The following is an 18444-nucleotide window of genomic DNA, read 5'->3' as shown; positions in this document are numbered from 1 at the left end:
TCAAACAATTATTCCAGCATTAGAGAAAGAAGATTGCATCTTGTAGGTCCAAGGCAGAGAACCACACTTCCATCATACTGAGTCACAGATTGATACCTCAGGTTCATGTTAGGGCAAGACCACTACTGGTACAGAGCCTCTCATCAGCCCTCAGGGTATTCTCCAAGGTCGTCTTGGTAGTGGCAGACCACTTACACATTCAGGGTATCCAGATTTATCCCTATCTGGATGACTGCCTTCTCAGGACCCATTCCTTCGCTGAAGCCCAGGCAGTTACCCAGACTACACCGAACCTGTTCCAGAATCTGGGTCTGCAAATCAATGCATAAAAATTGACATTAGCACTGGTACAAAGACTAGAATTCATAGGAGCTGACCTAGATATTCCATTCAGGCAAAGGCACTCCTCCCACGTCAGATTTCTCAGCCTCTCCATGCTGTCAAAGACCAGGCAATCCAGCCCCCAAATTTTAACCAGACATTGCCTCCAACTTCTGTGGCATATGGCCACAGGCACGTCTGTCATAGCTCATGCCAGACTATTCATGAGATGCCTCCAAGCCTGATTTGGTTAAGTTTACAGATCAAGCAGAGACAGCATAAACAAACTATCGATCCCTGCCAAAGTCAAGCAATCCTTGGATTGGTGGGATGACCCAGTCAATGTATGCACAGGAATCCCATTTATTTAGCCTTCCCCATCGTTACTTCTTACCGTCAATGCATCCGTCATAGGATGGGGTGTACATCTCAATGGTCTCACAGTGCAGGGCAAATGGTCACCATCTGAGACATGTCTTCACATCAACCTGCTTGAGCTCAAGGTGGTCAAATGTGTGTGTGCTCACTTCCTCCTGCTGATCAAAGCCACGCACACAAAGGTCATGATGGACAATGCGGCCTGCATGTATTACATAAACTGTTAGGGAATAGCTAAATCACACTTCCTGTGTATGGAAGCACTAAAACTATGGGGTTGGGGTATTTCCCATAATGTCAAAATTTCAGCAACATACTTGCCGGGAATGCAGAACACGACTGCAGACAATCTCAGCTGCAAATTCCCACTCGATGACCAATGGGAAATGTATTAGGTGGTCCTATAAGACATATTCTGGCAATAGGGGACACAGACAATAGGTCTGTTTGTTACTTACCGAGGACATTTCTTGCTCTGGTACTGCTCTAGAGCAAAATCTTCTGTGGGGGACACTCTCCTCCTGTGGGACAAATGTCGTCTTTATGCCTTCTCCCATTCTTTCTAATTCTGAAAGTCCTGTTAAAAGTGAAAAACGAGAGAGCAAACATCATCCTGATAGCTCCCACCTGGCCCAGAGACACATGGTACCCTTACCTGTCCTAATTGACACTGTCTACCGATGACTCTTCCAATCGCTCTGTACCTGCTAGCGCAGAATGAGGGACACGCTCACCATCCCAACCGTAAATTCTGAGGCTCAAAGCCTGGCTCCTTTGTGGTTCCAGCATAGACATTATGCTCTGAAGAAGTGAAGGAGGAAAAGAGCTACTCTCCTACAAAATGGAAAAGATTTCAAATCAAGGTGTCACTCTGAATGTAGCCCCCTACCGGTAGTCCTGGACTACCTCTTGACACTCAAGTAACTGTGGGCTCTGTCAGCTTGCCAGAGGTTCATCTAGCAGTAATTGCGACCTTCCAACAGGTAGAAGGATATTCAATCTACTTCCCCCCCCCCCCCGACCACAAAGAGGTTTCTCAAAGGCATAACAAACCTCTTTCCACAACCTAGACTTCCCACTCCTCAATGGGATCTCAACCCAGTGTTAAAAGGACTGACTAGATTGCCGTTTGAACTTGTTCACTAACTCGCTTTTCCAGGGCCAGCCTTAGGGAAAATGGCACCCCTGAAATGTGTATTTTGCTGCCCTTGACCCTGTGGGTGCAGTACCTGCCCCTGGCCCCTATGGGCACCTCAGGCTTCCTACTCCACAGCAGCCACAAGGGGGAAAGTGACCTGGATGCATGGAACAGCTGGCATTGCTGCTACCCTTCCCCCCCCAAATGCTGCTCTTGGTGTTGCTCCTCGCTCTCCACTTCCCCTCCCCACAGTCCCCTAGGGAGAAGTGGAGGAAAGTTGGGGGTTGGGGGAGCAAGCCGTACCTGTGCGTCACCTCTCCCCTCTCCACCCCCCAATATCTCTACCAGAGGAAGCAGGGAGAAATCTGGATGGCCCACCCCATGCGGCGCTCCCCTGCCAGCCAGGAGCAGTTTCTAACTCTACACTGGCAGTGTGCACCTCTGTGCTGCCACACGACGCCTCCTTGACTACCAGTGCCCAGGGCAGTCGCCTGGGTGGCCCACCCCTAGGGCTGGCTCTGCACCTGTCAATGAAGACGGTGTTCCTGATTGCCATTACCTCGGCAAGAAGGATAGGGGATGGTGCATCCCCTTTCCCCCTTCACTGTTCTTCCCTGACAAGGTCACTCTTAGACCACATCCAAAGTTCACTCCCAAGGTGACTTACGCTTTTCATATTTACCATCTTCTTCAACTTCTTATTCTAAACCTCATCAGGATAATAGAGAAGCTATCCTCCATACACTCGATGTGAGGAGAGCATAGGCCTTCTGTTTAGACAGAACAAGAGCTTTCAGAAAATTTTTGAGATTCTTCTTATCCATTGCAGATAGATCAAAGGGTACAGCGATTTTTTTTCAGCTCAAAGACTCTCCAAATCGCTCTCAAACTGTATCAAGCTCTGTCACCAAATGCATAATGTAGCACATCTCTCTTCAATACGCACACACTTGACTAGCTTGATCTCCTCTTCCGTCACCTTCTCCAAGGGTATCCCTGTATTGAAAATCTGCAGAGCAGCTACCTGCATACCTCTGCATCTCTGCATACCTCTGCAGAACATTATGCCATCCTGTGACTCGGCTACAAACACCGGATTCGGTGCCATGGTGCTGTCATCTATAACAGACTCAACTCTGAAGTCCCACCCTCCAGAGATGGGCAGTGCTCGGGCGTCACCTGTAGTGGAGCACCCATAATGACACTTCTCGAAGAAGATGATGATGATGATTTTACTGCACAAGGTAACTTCCTCAACGATGGTTCTTCCAGATGTGTGTCCCTATGGGTGCTCCATGACCCACTCTCTTCCCCTCTATTTTGGAGTTCTTGTCACTGACTGGTTGAGAAGGAACTGAGGAGTTGGCGTGCTGGCTAACCTTGTGGCGGGAGAGGAGCAGTTCATGCATGGACTGAACAGACACTATCACAATTCTTCTCCAATCAGCAGTGCAGGGATGCAGACACACATACAGTGGAGCACCTATAGGGACACACCTCTCAAAGAATCATCGTTCCTGCCCAAGGCGAGTAACTTCTTATTTGTTTACAAAATGTTGTTTTTTTATAACCCTTGCAAAGGCATTTAGCAGAATAAGGGCTGCTTCTTTGAGTGCTTGCTCATGTCCATTCCTAATTTAACTTTACCCTGTCCATCCAATGCATCTGGCATGTAGGATAGATGCATTTTTTTTCTTGCTCAGATCTTCAAGAAGTCGACAGCTGTAGTGTCTCTAAATCTCAGTGTAATGTAACTCAACTTCTACAAGTTATATAGCTTTAACTATATGGATTGAAAGATGTGAGTGTCTTCCTATAGCTATCAAATTAGATTCACTTTGGTTTAAGTACTACGGTGGGGTTTAAGTAGTCAATGAAGAAAACTGTATAGGTCTGTCAGGTCATCCTAGCCACTGAACCTCAACGATAGTAGCCATCAAAAGGTGAAAAGTAGCTAGACATCTTAATTTGTGTTAGCATTGTCCTCTTTTTACAGTTAGGGATTTTCTACACGTAAGTTATGGATTACCCTATACTATGATTACAATATTCCAGCATAATTAAAGCAGCAACCTCCCAAGTGTGGGTACACTGGTCTAATACTGCCTATACCAACTATAGCTTCCCCCCTGGACCCTCAACTGGAAAAAGCTAAAAAGTATGTCATCTTTATACAGATATAATTGCATTTACATTAGTGCTTTTGCCAGTATAAGTATGTTGGCAAAATCACACCCCTAACTAACCTAAGTTATGTCAGTAAAACTAAGTGTAAACCAGCCCTTAACCTTGCTCATTGTGAAAGTCTATGCCTTATGATGGGAGGGAGAACTCAAAGCAAATACAAATAAGATACTAAAAATAGTAATGCCTCGTTGTATATTACTTGCATATGCCACTTAAGTGAGTGCTTTTACACCTTTTGTTTTTTAAATGAAAAATAATTTGCAAGTAGATCGAGAGAACTTGAATACTTTTTTTAATTAAATGATGAAGCTTGCTTATGTGAGGTAGTGAAAGCCTATATTAAGATTTGCATAATTAGGTGATCCCTTAGAAAGAGAAACATTCACTGGCTGCTTTCTTTGAAGTTCTCATTAAAAGTTTGATAGAGACATTTACTAGGAAGATTTATCTAATTTAGGAAATCTGAACCAAATACAGGAGCCAACAAAGCAGATAACTTTAATTCTGAATAATTCATTAAGTATGTGTAACTCTAGTAATAAGTCAGGTAAGCTTTTTCTTCTAATTTTGAAGAATAAAGAATACTAGGGCTATTCCTTCCAAGGATAAAGTTAACACTTTATTGAATCCCAAAATTATATATATGTTTAAAATGTGCTATAAATGATACTGCATGCATGAACAATATCAGAATTGGACCAGATGGGCATATTTCACTACAGGAAATGTAAAACTAAAAATGGGTGAAATTCCAGGGGGATCTTAGACTTTGTCAGAGAATTTTGCTCCTGTATCAGATATTTAATGGAATAAACACAATGCCATGAAAAAGCTGCTGTTCTCTGAAACCAAGATCAAAAGCAGTGTAATTATATATTATTCTCACTGTGAAACATGGACTGCAGCCTAGTTACTAAACGAAAGGCAACTAATTAAAAGGAAACTTAATTAATTGAATATCAGGTGGAGTTTATTCCACTGAGGGAAACAGTGGATAACCTCTGACTGTTGCACATTATATGCTAGTAAATATTGCATTAGGCATGCTGTTTTTTTATTGTTTTGACAGCAGTCGTGTGTTATTTTGAATAACAAATTCATTATCTTCCTCATGAAGCAAGCTTAACTCAGTAAACATCAGTTGAAAAGTAATGTTGTTCTTAAACTCGTGAAAGATATTCACAGTATTATGATCACTGCTGTCTCTCCTTTTCTAGAAAAGTATGTTTGCCTTACGGCAGCTAATGCCCAATGCCCAGAGTTTTATCCAGCAGTGTATTCAGCATCAGGCTCCAACCCAAGCAGCTGTTTCTGCCTGTACTTCTGGAGCACCAACTTCCTCCACAGTAGTGACCACCTCAGCCCTGGCAACAACCTCTTTTCAGCCCATAAAACCAGTCCTTGCTTCCTCAATGGTCACTGGCCCTCAGACTGTAAAACCAGTCCTCTCTACTGCAACGGTGACATCAGCCTCCCTCCAGACCATGAAACCAGAGACAGCCCTTCTTCAACCTGGAAATCCAGTCTCCACCTCTGCAGTGGCAACAACCTCGCTCCAAGCTGTGAAACCTGTCTTTGCATCTACGGTGGCGACCACAGCGACAGCCCCTCTTCAGCCTATGAAATCGGTCATTGGGACACCTATTAGTATTAAAATTACCCAGGCCAACTCTACTGTTTCACAGTCAGTCCATGCTCAACAGGCAGTTAGAGTGAAACAGCTGGTAAGATTAAACTTCTCTGCCTTTCTCTTCAGATCTAAGATTTTTTGATCTAAAGTTCTATAAATGTTTAGATAACTGTATTCCGCCCTGAGTTAATGGGCTACTTTGGGTTTACTGGAACGCTGTTCTGTTATGCTTGATAGATGAAATATATATTGCCTCTGAGTATTCTGGCTTGCAGCTGATTTAACAAGTAAGGAAGAGCAAGTGTAGTGAGGAAGGCTCCTTACTACTAATCAATGTTATATTTCACAAATCTGGGTGTCGAGCAGCTGCAATCAACATGAGTTTTATTCTGAGCTGCGTATTTGTTTTGGAATCTGATCTTGCAAGGTGTGCAGAATACCCCCAAGTGAATTTGAAGGGGATTTCATCTTCTAACTTCTTATGCTGACACAGTTGTTATGGGTATTGACCCACTGCAAAAAGAGGAAGGGAACTTTTTTTCTTTAGCAGAAAAAACCAAGTGGTAGCTGTAGCTGAATGCCGTAATAGGTGTTCTATGGATGATCTCAATCCTGAGGCATAGGGCCGGTCTAGACTAGAGGCTAGGGATTCCAGTCTCCGTAATGTTAACACTTCTGTTCTGGGCTTTCCTGAGGATTATTGATACTGTGGATGTCTTGTAGTGTGGATTCCTCTTCACTGGGGACTGAATTGAAATCTGCAGACTAACTCATGTAGATGTTCATGGTGGCTTTCAGAGCTAAGTGGCTAAAGTGCTTTAAGCTCCTGTCTCTAAATTATTTTACATTATAAAAGAAACTCAACTAATTATTAAAATGACCAAAGAGTAATGTTGGATGAGAACCTTTTTATCTCTAAATGAGTTCCTTACTCATCCCTGGGTCTTCAACAGTTTGCTCTTTGCTCTTTTGAAAAAAAAAATGTACATATATTTAACAAACTATCCCAGTGTGATATCGTTTAAGGAAAAGTTCCCAATATTAACTTTTTCAAGAATCTTAACTAAGGAGAAGCCTAACAAACATGCAACACAGAGCCTCAAAATGCCCCTTTATTCAGGGTAATTTAGCTTATGGTTTAGATCTCTTACCTCAGTTATGGGAGACCCAGGTCCAGTTTCTCCTTCTGCTTGATGGAGAGCAGGGATTTGAACTTGTCTCCAGTACCTTCCTGGTGAGTGCCCTAACCACTGGGCTACAATGTATTTGGAGGGAGCGGGGACCGTCTCAATTTCTCCTATTAAAGCTGTTCCACTTCTTATGTACTAAATATTTACTGGATCAAGGAGTTGAACTTGGGTGTTCCACATCCCAAGTGAGCGCCTTAACAGGGTATAGTCATTCATTTTCTGCATCCTAATGGTAACAGTTTCTCTTCAGTGACTTCACAAATATTAAATTATTGTAATACCCATATGAGGCAGATATTATTCCTTATTATGATTGGTGGTGGGCAGGAGGGGGGGCTAAAGCTCATCAGGGGAACAAACTTTGAGTTCCTGTCTGTGTCAAGTGCTCAGACCTCTAGACTCGGGTTATTTCAATGGTCTGGCCCTTCCTGATAGAGATGAACAGGGAAACTTAGCCTTCTGCTTTTTAACTTGGCCATTTAAATAGCTTCTACTATGGAGCTAAGCTGTTTACTAGGACACCAAGGAACAATGTCCCTTTCCTCTATTCAGGACCTTGATGCTGTTAAAGATGTGGAGATTCATCTTCTTATAAAGCTAATGTATTTTTGCAGCCCTTCAAGCATGGCCTCCTTTTTGAAGTTTCTTAGTAACGCTACTTAACGGGCTAGACAGGATAACAACCCTGTTTCCTCTCTACCTTATAGATCCCGGGACTTCAGCCCTGAGAGCAAGAAACAGGGTGTCATGCTGTCTTACTACTTCCAGCACATCCTTTCTACCTCTGGTCAATTGATCCATTCTTCTCTGGTTCTTCTGTCAGTTCCTGATCTTTACATCAGCTCTTTTAGATGCAACACTCCCTTTCTGATTTAACAATGCTTTTCTGAAGGGAAAGCTTTTTGGCTCCATTTTTGTCCTATTGTCCACCACTCCTTACATGCCAGGTCAGCAGAGCCCAAGCTTCTGCCTGATCTCCGATGTCCACCTTGCTATTTTTAATATGTTAGTTCTAGCCCTGCTAATAGGAGTCTGTTTGCCTGTGCTGGGACATTCGCTCCCAGCTGCAATGTAGACATGCCCTCTATGTCTTGGTGGAAAAATCTTACAACTTGTTGTACTTTGGTCTGATTTGGTATCTTTTTAAAATCTCTTCTAATCAATATCTCCTGCAAGCCAGATTCCATTGTCAAGGAAAAGTGTATTCACAGAGTAACTAATAGAATTCATTGCTTGTTTGTCAAACTTCCTCAGCTGCTCTGAGTGAGGGAGAGCAAAGCGAGGCATCTGGAAAATATTTGTACATGATTCTGAGAAGTAAAGTCTCACATAGGCATGGGTGTAGTTTAGGTGGGTGCTGGGGGGGCATTTCCCCCCCCCAACACAGGTGAGGCATATGGGGGGGGGTCACGGGGGGTCACATGACACCCCCCCCCCCCCCCTTCCCCCGATTTTCAGCAAGTGCCAAGCTACCCTGCAGGGCTTGCTCTGCTCGGCCTGTGTGGAGGAGGGATGGCATTGGCGCCTCACCCCTCTGGTGCTCCCCCCGCCCCGCCCCATGTTTTGGGAAGCAGAGGACAGAACAGCTGTTTTCCAGAGCTCTGGGTCCCTGTCTTGGCAGCTGGACACTGCCTTCTAGGTCCTAGTGCCCTCCTCTTCCTATACAATGGTGAGTGTCCAAGGGGGGGGAGGGGGCGGCATGGGGGAGAAGAGACAGTGGGGAAGAGCGGTGGGATGTGGTGGTGGGGGAACTGAAGTGCAAGTGTTGCTGGATAGTACTTGTCAGTCACAGCGGAAGTATAGACTTGAGGGGCCCTCTGTTTAAAAAAAAAAATATATATATATATATATATATATATATTAAAACTTGCTTATGCAGAAAAAGCACTGTTTTAAAATTTCATCTGTGCTAACACTTCCATAGATGCATATAGTCTTCTGTCTATGTATATAGACAATTTAAGAACTAGTTATGAAACACGTTGTCTGTAAATTCAAAAATACTGGTTTCTTTTGACTAACGTGTGATAGTTTGAATCCATTCAGCAACAAGTGCAATCTTTTATTGTTACCCCTTACTACCAGTTTCATTTAACAAAGAGTTAAGGCCTTTAGTGCAATCAATTTATATGGTATTCAAGGAAACTGTTCTGCACAGTAATTGGAAATAAGCAGTATGACTAGGGATGAGATGTCTGTTGTCCATACAACTTTAACACTCTGAACAAGTCAGTGTTGCTAGCTACAGATTTGAAAACTTGTAGGTTTTCTTATCGTATCAAGACAAAAGTATATGTGAAGCTTCATGAGCATGATGTTTCTTAAAGTGAAAGCTAGACATGCATGCATGCCCCCCAGACGTTTTGGCATGTTGATAGGATTCACTTCTCTCTGTTTAGCTGTTTCCATGTTTGATATTGAATATACTGTTTCCAGGTAGTCCAGCAGCCATCAGGAGGCCTTGTTAAACAAGTGGCCACGTTTCCACAAACCTCAACACTGACTCTCCAGAAACCTGGTGAAAAAAGGATGCCACTAAATGCACTAATTCAGACTAACCAGTTTCCTGCAGGTAGGGTTGGACTTCTGTGTTTTTTGTTTTGTTTGTTTTAAACAGCGTGATGGGAAAATGCTTCCTTGTAACATTAGGTATTCTAGCAGAATGACACTGAACGGACAGGGGAAATAATGTATTCAAGCAGTCAATTATGGTAAAATTATATAAGTGTCTCTGGTAGTTACTTGTAACTGTGTGCTCACAGAGCCATATGAGAATTGTCTGTCATCTTGCCTGTTGAGAGACCATTTCACTAAAAGCAAAGGTGTTTTTACTATTTTGAGTACTCCAAGTATGCTCATTCCAGCAAATTGATGCTGTTTCTGTAAACTTTTTATGGTGCTACATGGTATTAAGTGAAACTTCTGCAGATAAGAGTTAATTTAATGTGTAATGGAGTACATTTTGGTTACAATTTTCTCAGCTGGCTCATTCTTGCAGTGGGATGTATGACTTGTGCAGGTTAGCTATAAGATGGTGAAATACTATTTCATTAAGAGAAAAAAAAATTAACCTGTTAGCCTTGCCAAATATGTAGGATGTCATACTTTTGAGTGTCTGGTTTCCAAATGGATATAATTGGCTCTTCAGCCTGAGACTAAGACTTTTTTGTTTTAGAATATGTACTGAATAAATAGTCATCTTGGATTTTGTTTTTCATTGTGGCATGTTCATATTTTTTTTAGGCTCCATTCTGAAACAAATTACCCTGCCAGGAAACAAAATTCTGTCGCTTCAAGCATCTCCTGCTCAGAAAAATAAAATAAAAGAGAATGGAACAACATCCTTCAGGTAAAAATAAACAAAGTCGGAAGTTTGCGTGGCTGTAGGAAGCAAGACTTCAATAAAAGGAATAGACTGACAGCAGTATAAATATGGGGAATGATGCCTCAATAAATAATTTAGAGACCTCCAATGGATGTTTTTTTCTCTTAATGATGAGATTGGGGGCGGGGAGGGGAAGAACCTAAAAACATTGACCTGAAAATTGAGAGACTTGTATTAATTGTATAGGAATTGTACTGTTGGGTCTGGGATTTTATCCGCATGCTGTTATCACAGTGTTGGCCTTATAACATTGTATTGATGATGCTTTTATAGCGAGGAGGCCTGTCAATACTTTGCCCTATGAGATCAGTAGTAAGTAGCCTATTGCACTGTTATCTTGTACTAGTTGAGGTTGACATAACCTCTGCTCAGTCTAAACAGCCAGATACCACTGAACTGTAATTTGGGCTGTATTGGAAACCTTCTAATACAGTTGGGAGCTTTTAAGGAATCTTACCTCTACCTAAAGCAGCAAGTATCTAAGGGCGGGTTCATACTTACCTGGAAATTCGGCGGCAGTCGACGGGAGTTACGCAAACTACGCAGAGTAGTTTGCATAACTCCCATCGACTGCTTCTGTGCGCTGTTCACATTGCGCTGAGCTGACGGGAAAAGCGTTCCCGTAGGCTCAGCGCTATGCTAGTTGAGGAGGTGGACTTAAGTCGACTCCCTCATCGATTGAGCGGGTCTCACTGACCGCTCAATCGATCATGAAAGATCGATCTGGTGGCAGCGATTTTTGCCACCGCCAGTGTAAACATAGCCTAAGAGGGGGTAATGAAAAAGTCTCTTGCTAAAGCTCTGATTGTAGCTGTCAGCATATACCTGGGCGTTTAAATCCCTAGAATACTTAAAGATTTTATTCCCAGTAACTCACTAGATCTCAAAACTACAACGTTAGTTTCACTTTTGAAAAGTTGGAACAGAGAGAGGAGGGGGAGGTGGTGGTGGAAACTACCGAAAACAGTTCCACTTCTGACTTAAATTGGACTTGAACCTAGGCTTAGCCCCAGGAGCCCTGTATAGCCCCTCTGTCGTTCCTGCCCTCTCAATTACTGCAGGCGCAAGGAGCTGGGGGGTGAGGCTGTGAGTCCTGGCTGGTCAGAGCAGGGAGAGACCCATGGCTAGCGCTCTTCTTTGCCCTGCTGGGACTGCAGCCTTCCCTTCATCTTTCACCTACAGGCATCAGGTGTCACTGACCCAGCAGCAGTGCATGGAGCCGTCTGCTGTCACAGCCCCGCTGATAGCAGGTCTGCAGGGGGCTCCGTGAACTACCACAGGAGCCATTCAACATCAGGGTGGCCTCCCCCGTGGCTAGGTGGGGTCTCAGCTCTATTATCCAAACTGCTGCATTATCCGAATGCCTTCCTTGTTCTCAGCATGCTGGGATTTGGATAATGCAGAGGTTCAGATAATCAGGTTTCTGAAAATTGGGAGTCTACAGTATATGCTAATGGCTCCTGTTTTTACTATAGATGCCATGGAACTACTGCTCAAGCAAACATTTGAGAAATATTTCTTTACCAATTGAAATCTTTGATTCTAACGTTGGCACTTCCCTTACCTTTTTCCTATTATTTTTGTCATCCCTGGCCACTAAAGAGCTCTTACAGAACTGAAAACTATAATAAATGACCCCATAGATATTTATAATATTAAATATAACCTACTGCAGAAATACAGTAGTGGTCCGTCGTCCCGTCCCGTCCCCCCCGCCCCCCCCCCCCCCCCCCCAACTTCTGTGAAAAGCTGGGCCTTGCTGATTGTCTGGAAGGCTAACAAATTTGGGGCCTGTCAGACAAAGGGTGGGAGCAAGAAACCACTGTTGAGAGGCCTTCACAGAAGACCCTGCTGGCAGCTGTCTGCATTTGTTGGTGGTCTCTCTCCCACATGTGAGTGCTGATACAATTCTTGCCCATTCTTCACGTTGTCGTCCTTCTACTAAGCTTATCAGTCTCATCTGGGTGGAATCTAAAGGCTATATGCTTATTCTGATTGGTAGCCCAGGGTCAATATAATGTAGGATAGACTTACTGATCTTTTCTAGCCTTCCTCTTTTCCTTTCAGTTAAATGGAGTAAATAAAAGATTGGATAAGGAAAACAGGTATAGTTAAACACCAGAGGGTGCCAGAGACTCGCTTTTCATCTAACATATAGTCAAGTTCACACAATGAAGTACGTCTATTCATTGCCTGGCTTCCATTGCAGTTTAACAAATGTTGTGAGAATCTCAGCTTCAAGTAGAGATAAGCAGACAACAAGGTGTATGTGTAATATTTTTGCTTATGTTCTGGTAGACTGATAACATCTTTAACCATGTATTTCTGACCATTTAAAAGGGCTGTTTCTTAGGGGTTCAACACACTATCTAATATAGGAGAGTTAAGAGAAATTACTGTGGAATAGTATTTTTATATATAGATGTCATTTACATCTTCCAGTATGAACACTAAATGGAATAACTTGAAAATACTTCAGTGTGATAGCTAACAGAAGTTAGATTCTCGCTATATTGTGTGCCTTTAACTTTCAATTGAAATGTGTTTAACTGGCGTTAATTACATAGCACCCGACTTGAAATAAATAAATAAATGTAGTTTCTTTGAACAGTGAAAAGCATGGGTTTAATATCTATTTTCAACACTAACATTGATCCTTTACAACAAAAGTGGAGTTTGTTTCCTTTTTTGTAAGGAACATGGTGCTGTATTCAGCTATGTGCAAACTGATATTTCACCTACGTCAATGGCTCAGTGAATTTGCATTCCTATTTCACATACTAGAGAAGAGTTGAAATCTTTCTCTAAATTGCAAGGATAAATAAGCCTACTTTTGTGTAAACCTAAGCACTTCATCATATTTTTTTCTCTTGCATATTAAAAATATCATAGAAACTAGTAATTGGCAGGGCTGCTTTAGAGAAATGGATTTTTGCAGGTTGAAATTGATTCATTAGTAGAGCTACACTACATGAGGAAGCATGTTATAATTTAGCCATATATTCCATCAGTCCCTTACTTGAGCACTAAACTGCAAGTTAGAAGAGAAGGAGGGTCATTTGGACTATCATAGTATGAAACACTACCGGAGATGCGAGTCTTTCAGTAGAACCCATACCTGAAGGATCTAAGCACCAAATTTCAGTATGAGCTTTTGTTAAGTCCAGTGGCTTAGCGTGTATGCTGTATTGATAGGTACGCTGAGTGCATCACCTCCTTTACAGGCTGATCCATGGGGGTAGCTGTAATTATACCACAGTGGGTCACCGTCTTAACTGTAGCCAAAGATTCTGTGGTGAGATGATGGTCATTAGGAAGAGAGGAATTTGGAATGTACTTGTGAAGATCAATTAGCACTTAATTACCATGCATTGAAGGGCTAATTTGCACATTTCCTGAAAGATTAGGAATTCTATTCTGCTAATACATTATGAATACACACTTGAAATTGCTCAACCACTACCGGTGAATGTCAGTGGTGACTTAAGTTTTAAATCCTCACTGGTCAATACCTGTTCTGATAATGTTGGCTTTAACCCTTTTCTTAACACATTGAGCTGGGGTACAAGTCTGTCAGTGCCTAGGGCTTGTCTGCATTCGCGCTTATGCCAGCGCAACTTTTGTCGCTCAGGGGTGTGAAAAAAACACCCCGTTGAGTGACATAAGTTTTGCCAGCATAAGTGCGAGTGTAAACAAGCCCTTAAGAATAAATTAAATGGGTTTGAGTATCAGTTTCCTTTTCTCTAAACAAACTATGTAGAAACTACCTAGTTGTAAGGGTAGATAAATGAAAAGGGGCAGAAACTTCACTGAATATTGAAGATATAGTAGAATGTTTGCCCACTGATGCATAGGGATGATTCTATACAGGTACTTGTGCATAAACTGTAACTGTTCAGCAATACAAAAGGCTCTTTCAGAACATGATGGAAAGAACAAAAGCATCAAATAAGTTTGCTTGTTTTTTCCTGGTAGGGATGAAGATGACATCAATGATGTGACTTCTATGGCTGGGGTCAACCTAAGTGAAGAGAGTGCCTGCATCTTGGCAACAAATTCTGAAGTGGTTGGTACACTGATCCGATCTTGTGCAGATGAACCATTTCTGTCCTCAGAGGCTTTGCAAAAGAAGATCTTAGACATAGGTGAGACCAAAGCATGTGTAATTGACATTCTGGACTCAATGCTTACATTAAAGGCTACTTACTTTGACATATGTCACTCTTTTGAAAAATGAGATTAATGTATTATAATCTCATACTAAATTCATAAATTCCTATTTAGTCTGGAAAACAAGACAACCACACTTCATCTTTATTTGACCTTCCAATCAGGAAATCTGTCCTAAACGTTTTTGGGGGGCATTCAAAACACACTCTGCAGGATAATCTGAAGAAAAAATGAGAAACCTTAATTTGAACAGCAACAAAGGCACAGCTTCTGTTCATGCACCTTTTTAATTTTGATTGAGAAGTGTAATAGGTACTGCATAGTATCAGTTACACACAGGCATAGTGGTACGGGATGCTGATCAGCTTTCTACGAATGCAACTCCTACCAGGGGGGAGTATGAATAATTGCCCAACCTAGTGGCAGCTGTCAGGCTCTGAAATCTCACTGTTAAATATGTCCTCCTTACACAAGTGTTAAAGATCCTGCTCACATGACCAGAAGTAAACATCATACCTGCCTATACACAGGAAACAGATCTGTTTAGTAGGAAGGTGCCATATTCTAACAATCCTTTTTCAGTGTCTTCATGGCACTTGATCGTAAAAGCATGTTTGTTGGCATGCATTGATGCTAAAAACTACTGCTTTCACTTCAGACCTCTTTTTTTTAAGACCATTTCTGCTTCAATGCCTGCAAGAACTCGGCTCACATTTTAAAGAGCTGGGCTGAGGGCAGCTGGGGCACGACTATGCTTTAAGTATGTATTTTTATTTGTGTGTTTATGAATAACATTGGGAATATACACCGAGTGCATATATTGTAAAAACTTGATTGCGTCTTTCCCCCAACCTTTGTGTGTTCCTCAGTAACAACAGTAAACTGTTAGTTTGCTCAGAGCTGGGAGCACATGTTGGTACAGTGCCTAGCAGAATGAGATCCTAGTTCTGACTGTCACTATTAGATGCTCTTATAAATTGAGATGAATGTTTTATTAAAAAAAAAGTGGTTCCCTTTTTGCTGTTTAGTCTCCACCTGCAATAGTTGCCTTAATAGAACGCTAAGTTTTTACAGTAAACACTGTCAGGAAATAATAAAATTTGTATATGCATCCGTAAACTCTTGTGTTACAAAAGTCCAATTACGTGATTATACTAGTTCTCAAAATATAATCATAGAATCTTTCTATACCCTTAGTCGTCTGTAATATCTGCTTATAGTATGTGATACATTTAGTCAGAATTCATGTGAGTGTTGTGTGAGAAGTATACTTAATCTGGAAATACTGTTTACAATATAAAATAGAAAACCTAGCTGTTTAATAACTGAGCTTTATAGTTAGTTAACTTGAAATGTATGTAGGGAAAGCAATGCTGCTAATAGAAAAGAAAATGTGTAATACATAAGTAGTGACACATTTAATAAATATCTTGGAAGCTCCTGTAAGTTAGTAAAGAGATACTACACCATTATGACAATAAAACTGGGAGGAAACATTTTTCCAATTTGAAACATAGTATGTTAATAACTTAAAAGCCTGTATTTGTTATGCAAAGTGTGGACAAAGGGGCACAGTTAAGGCTGAATGTGTGAACTTTGGTATTTCCTCATGTTAGTGCCTAACCATGTAATCTTAACCTGATACATTCCATAAAGGAAAGCTATTTTCTAGTTCAAATTACACACAGTTTTAGGTTGGGAGGGTGAAGGAAATATAGCAAGCAGTGGTAAATGGACTAGGCTAAAAAGTAAATAGAACCAATTAAAGAATAATGATTTCAAGTGGCTTGTAATTTCAAGTACATCAGTACATATTTGTTTCACCTTCATCTTTGGTGGGCTAGTTTTTGAAAGCTGTCAGAACTAAAATTAATGTTGTCCCAAAACACGGTATTGTCTAAAACTGGACTCCTACTACTTACCAGCTTTTATGATTTAAAAAAAAAGTTCATGCAGTTTGATCAGACATACAACAACATCATGGGGCCCTTTGCAACTACATGAACGATAATGCCCCATATTATATGGGTGCTATCATTAAATGAAAATAAAGGCATGCAAAACAGGTGATTATTTCAGAGTATATGCTACATTCTGAGCACTTCACTTTTTAGTGAATAATACCATTTACATTTTAAATGCATACTATTTTGTTTGGTAAAGTCCTACAGTCTCTATGTTCAGGGAGAGGGCAAGAAAATTACAACTTTTTGTATTGATGCTGTTATGTATTGGCAATCAGTAGCTAAACCATGCTGTCTATTTTAAAAAAAAAAAAAAAAAAATCAGTTGTGCCGGTACCTGTGTGTGTAGATGTGCTGACATGTTGATTGTGTCAACCACAGGAATACTTCATTGACTATCTGCAACTGTGAGAAGGTTGCAAAGGTGACACTTAGCCTCGGGTGTATGGTCCAAGCAGTTTTGCTCAAAACTGTCTCCCTTTTTGATAGCAGCTGTTGAAATATGGAGAGAGGCAGTAGTGCTCATCAGGGAAGAGGGAGGGGAGTGGCAACCCGAGAGGACAGGTCAGAGGTGATGCATTATGACCGCAGCTGGACTAGATATATATATTCCCCAAGCTACTACCTTGAGTCCCAGGTTAATGTGATATATGCTGTTTGGTCAGAGGTAGATGAGGAGGCCTAGATTCCTATGCCTGGAGTACACTGCAAAAAAAAAAATCTCTGCTCATTGAAATAAATGTCATGAGTTGTTAACAAGCAGTGTCAAACAGGGCAAAATGTAATTCTATTTTTTTTAATTACTGAAATTAACAGAATATGGCACTAATTTCTACAGCTACTATTTCTCCCCCTGAACACAAGGCTTGATTTGTGTTCTTATTAACTTTGTCCTATAAATGACCTTGCAAGGAGAATGATTCTAGAGGCTAAGTGAAACAATGTCTATATTTTCTGAAGCTCCAGGCTAAGTTTTATTAATGTAATGTCTAAGATCTTTGAAGTTGTGACTTTACCAGGAAAATCATAATCTCCAAACCTTTATTGGTAATGGGTATGACTTCCAGGGGGAACAGAATACCTGCTGTGCTAATTATTTCAATTATCAGCTACTACTAAAACACGTAATGGATTTTCTCTGCTTCCACAGGTAAAAGGCATGACATTATGGAACCTAACTCTGATGTTGTGAGCTTGATCTCCCACGCTACGCAGGAGAGATTACGAGGGCTCCTAGAAAAACTGACTATAATTGCTCAGCATCGAATGACAGCCTATAAGGTAAAAGAAATTAAGCGAGTTTTGCAAGTTTTGCACTAAAGTTGGTCCTCTTTTGCAACCTTGTAAGTAAACTTTCTCTCTGTGTGAACACATATATGCTGTGTAAGTTTTTAATCTAGCCCAAGACTATTTTCAAGGCTTGCTACTGTTAATTGTGGCTTGTAATTGATTCTGATGTTTCCCTAGGTACATTTTAGCGATGTGCACATAAAACAGTTAAAATAGGGATAAACCGAAAAACATCCCTAGTTCAAATGTTTCATGGAAATGGTAACTTGAATGCAAGGACCTCTCTCAAGCACTTTACTACTGAACCATTTCCAAAAAAACTAAATGCTTTTCATATGGCCACTTGGTCTGCATTGACTTTGGTGGTGCTAATACTTGCTGACTCTACAGTGCTAACAGGGGCAAAGGTCTGCTGCTTTGAGAGAGTGAGTTGGGGTCTATTTTTGTCCCACATGTCAAGAGAATTAAGTTACAAATGCAGGGCCAAATTCTTTCCCTGCTTCGCCTGTGCCACCACTCCTCCCTCTACCTCTCTTGCCCCCAGCGGTGATATTGCACAGGTGTAAAACAGGGCTGAATTGGCCTACAGAACTTTCATTGCTGGTAATTCTGCATGAGCTTGATAGAACAGCTTGGCTTTCTGATTTCAGGTTGTTCGAAGGACTGGCAGTTACTTGTAAATTGGACTCCTTTCATATGGAAGTAATTGAAAGACTACAAACATGGAACCTCCAATACCATTTTTAGACACATTTCAGATTAAAACCACACGAAGTTTAGGGGTAATGCCA

The 18444-nt window shown here is 41.4% G+C and overlaps 1 protein-coding gene across 4 annotated transcripts in view; it reads left to right on the top strand.

The window, feature by feature from the left end:
• The window catches only part of TAF4B (TATA-box binding protein associated factor 4b), a 123747-nt gene that overhangs the window by 42987 nt on the left and 62316 nt on the right, over positions 1 to 18444 (top strand). For all 4 annotated transcript variants that reach the window (XM_067546385.1, XM_067546388.1, XM_067546404.1 and 1 more), the window contains exons 7-11: positions 5242 to 5748; positions 9281 to 9416; positions 10088 to 10193; positions 14205 to 14374; positions 17514 to 17644. In XM_067546385.1, the coding sequence (XP_067402486.1) occupies positions 5242 to 5748; positions 9281 to 9416; positions 10088 to 10193; positions 14205 to 14374; positions 17514 to 17644 (1050 nt within the window). The remainder of the gene's footprint in view (positions 1 to 5241; positions 5749 to 9280; positions 9417 to 10087; positions 10194 to 14204; positions 14375 to 17513; positions 17645 to 18444) is intronic.

This window comes from Emydura macquarii, unplaced genomic scaffold (assembly GCF_026122565.2).
Source record: "Emydura macquarii macquarii isolate MOO-44397 ecotype Brisbane River unplaced genomic scaffold, CSIRO-AGI_Emac_v2 contig_212, whole genome shotgun sequence".
In the NCBI taxonomy this organism is placed as follows: Eukaryota; Metazoa; Chordata; order Testudines; family Chelidae; genus Emydura; species Emydura macquarii.
This window is presented reverse-complemented; position numbering and strand designations above follow the sequence as displayed.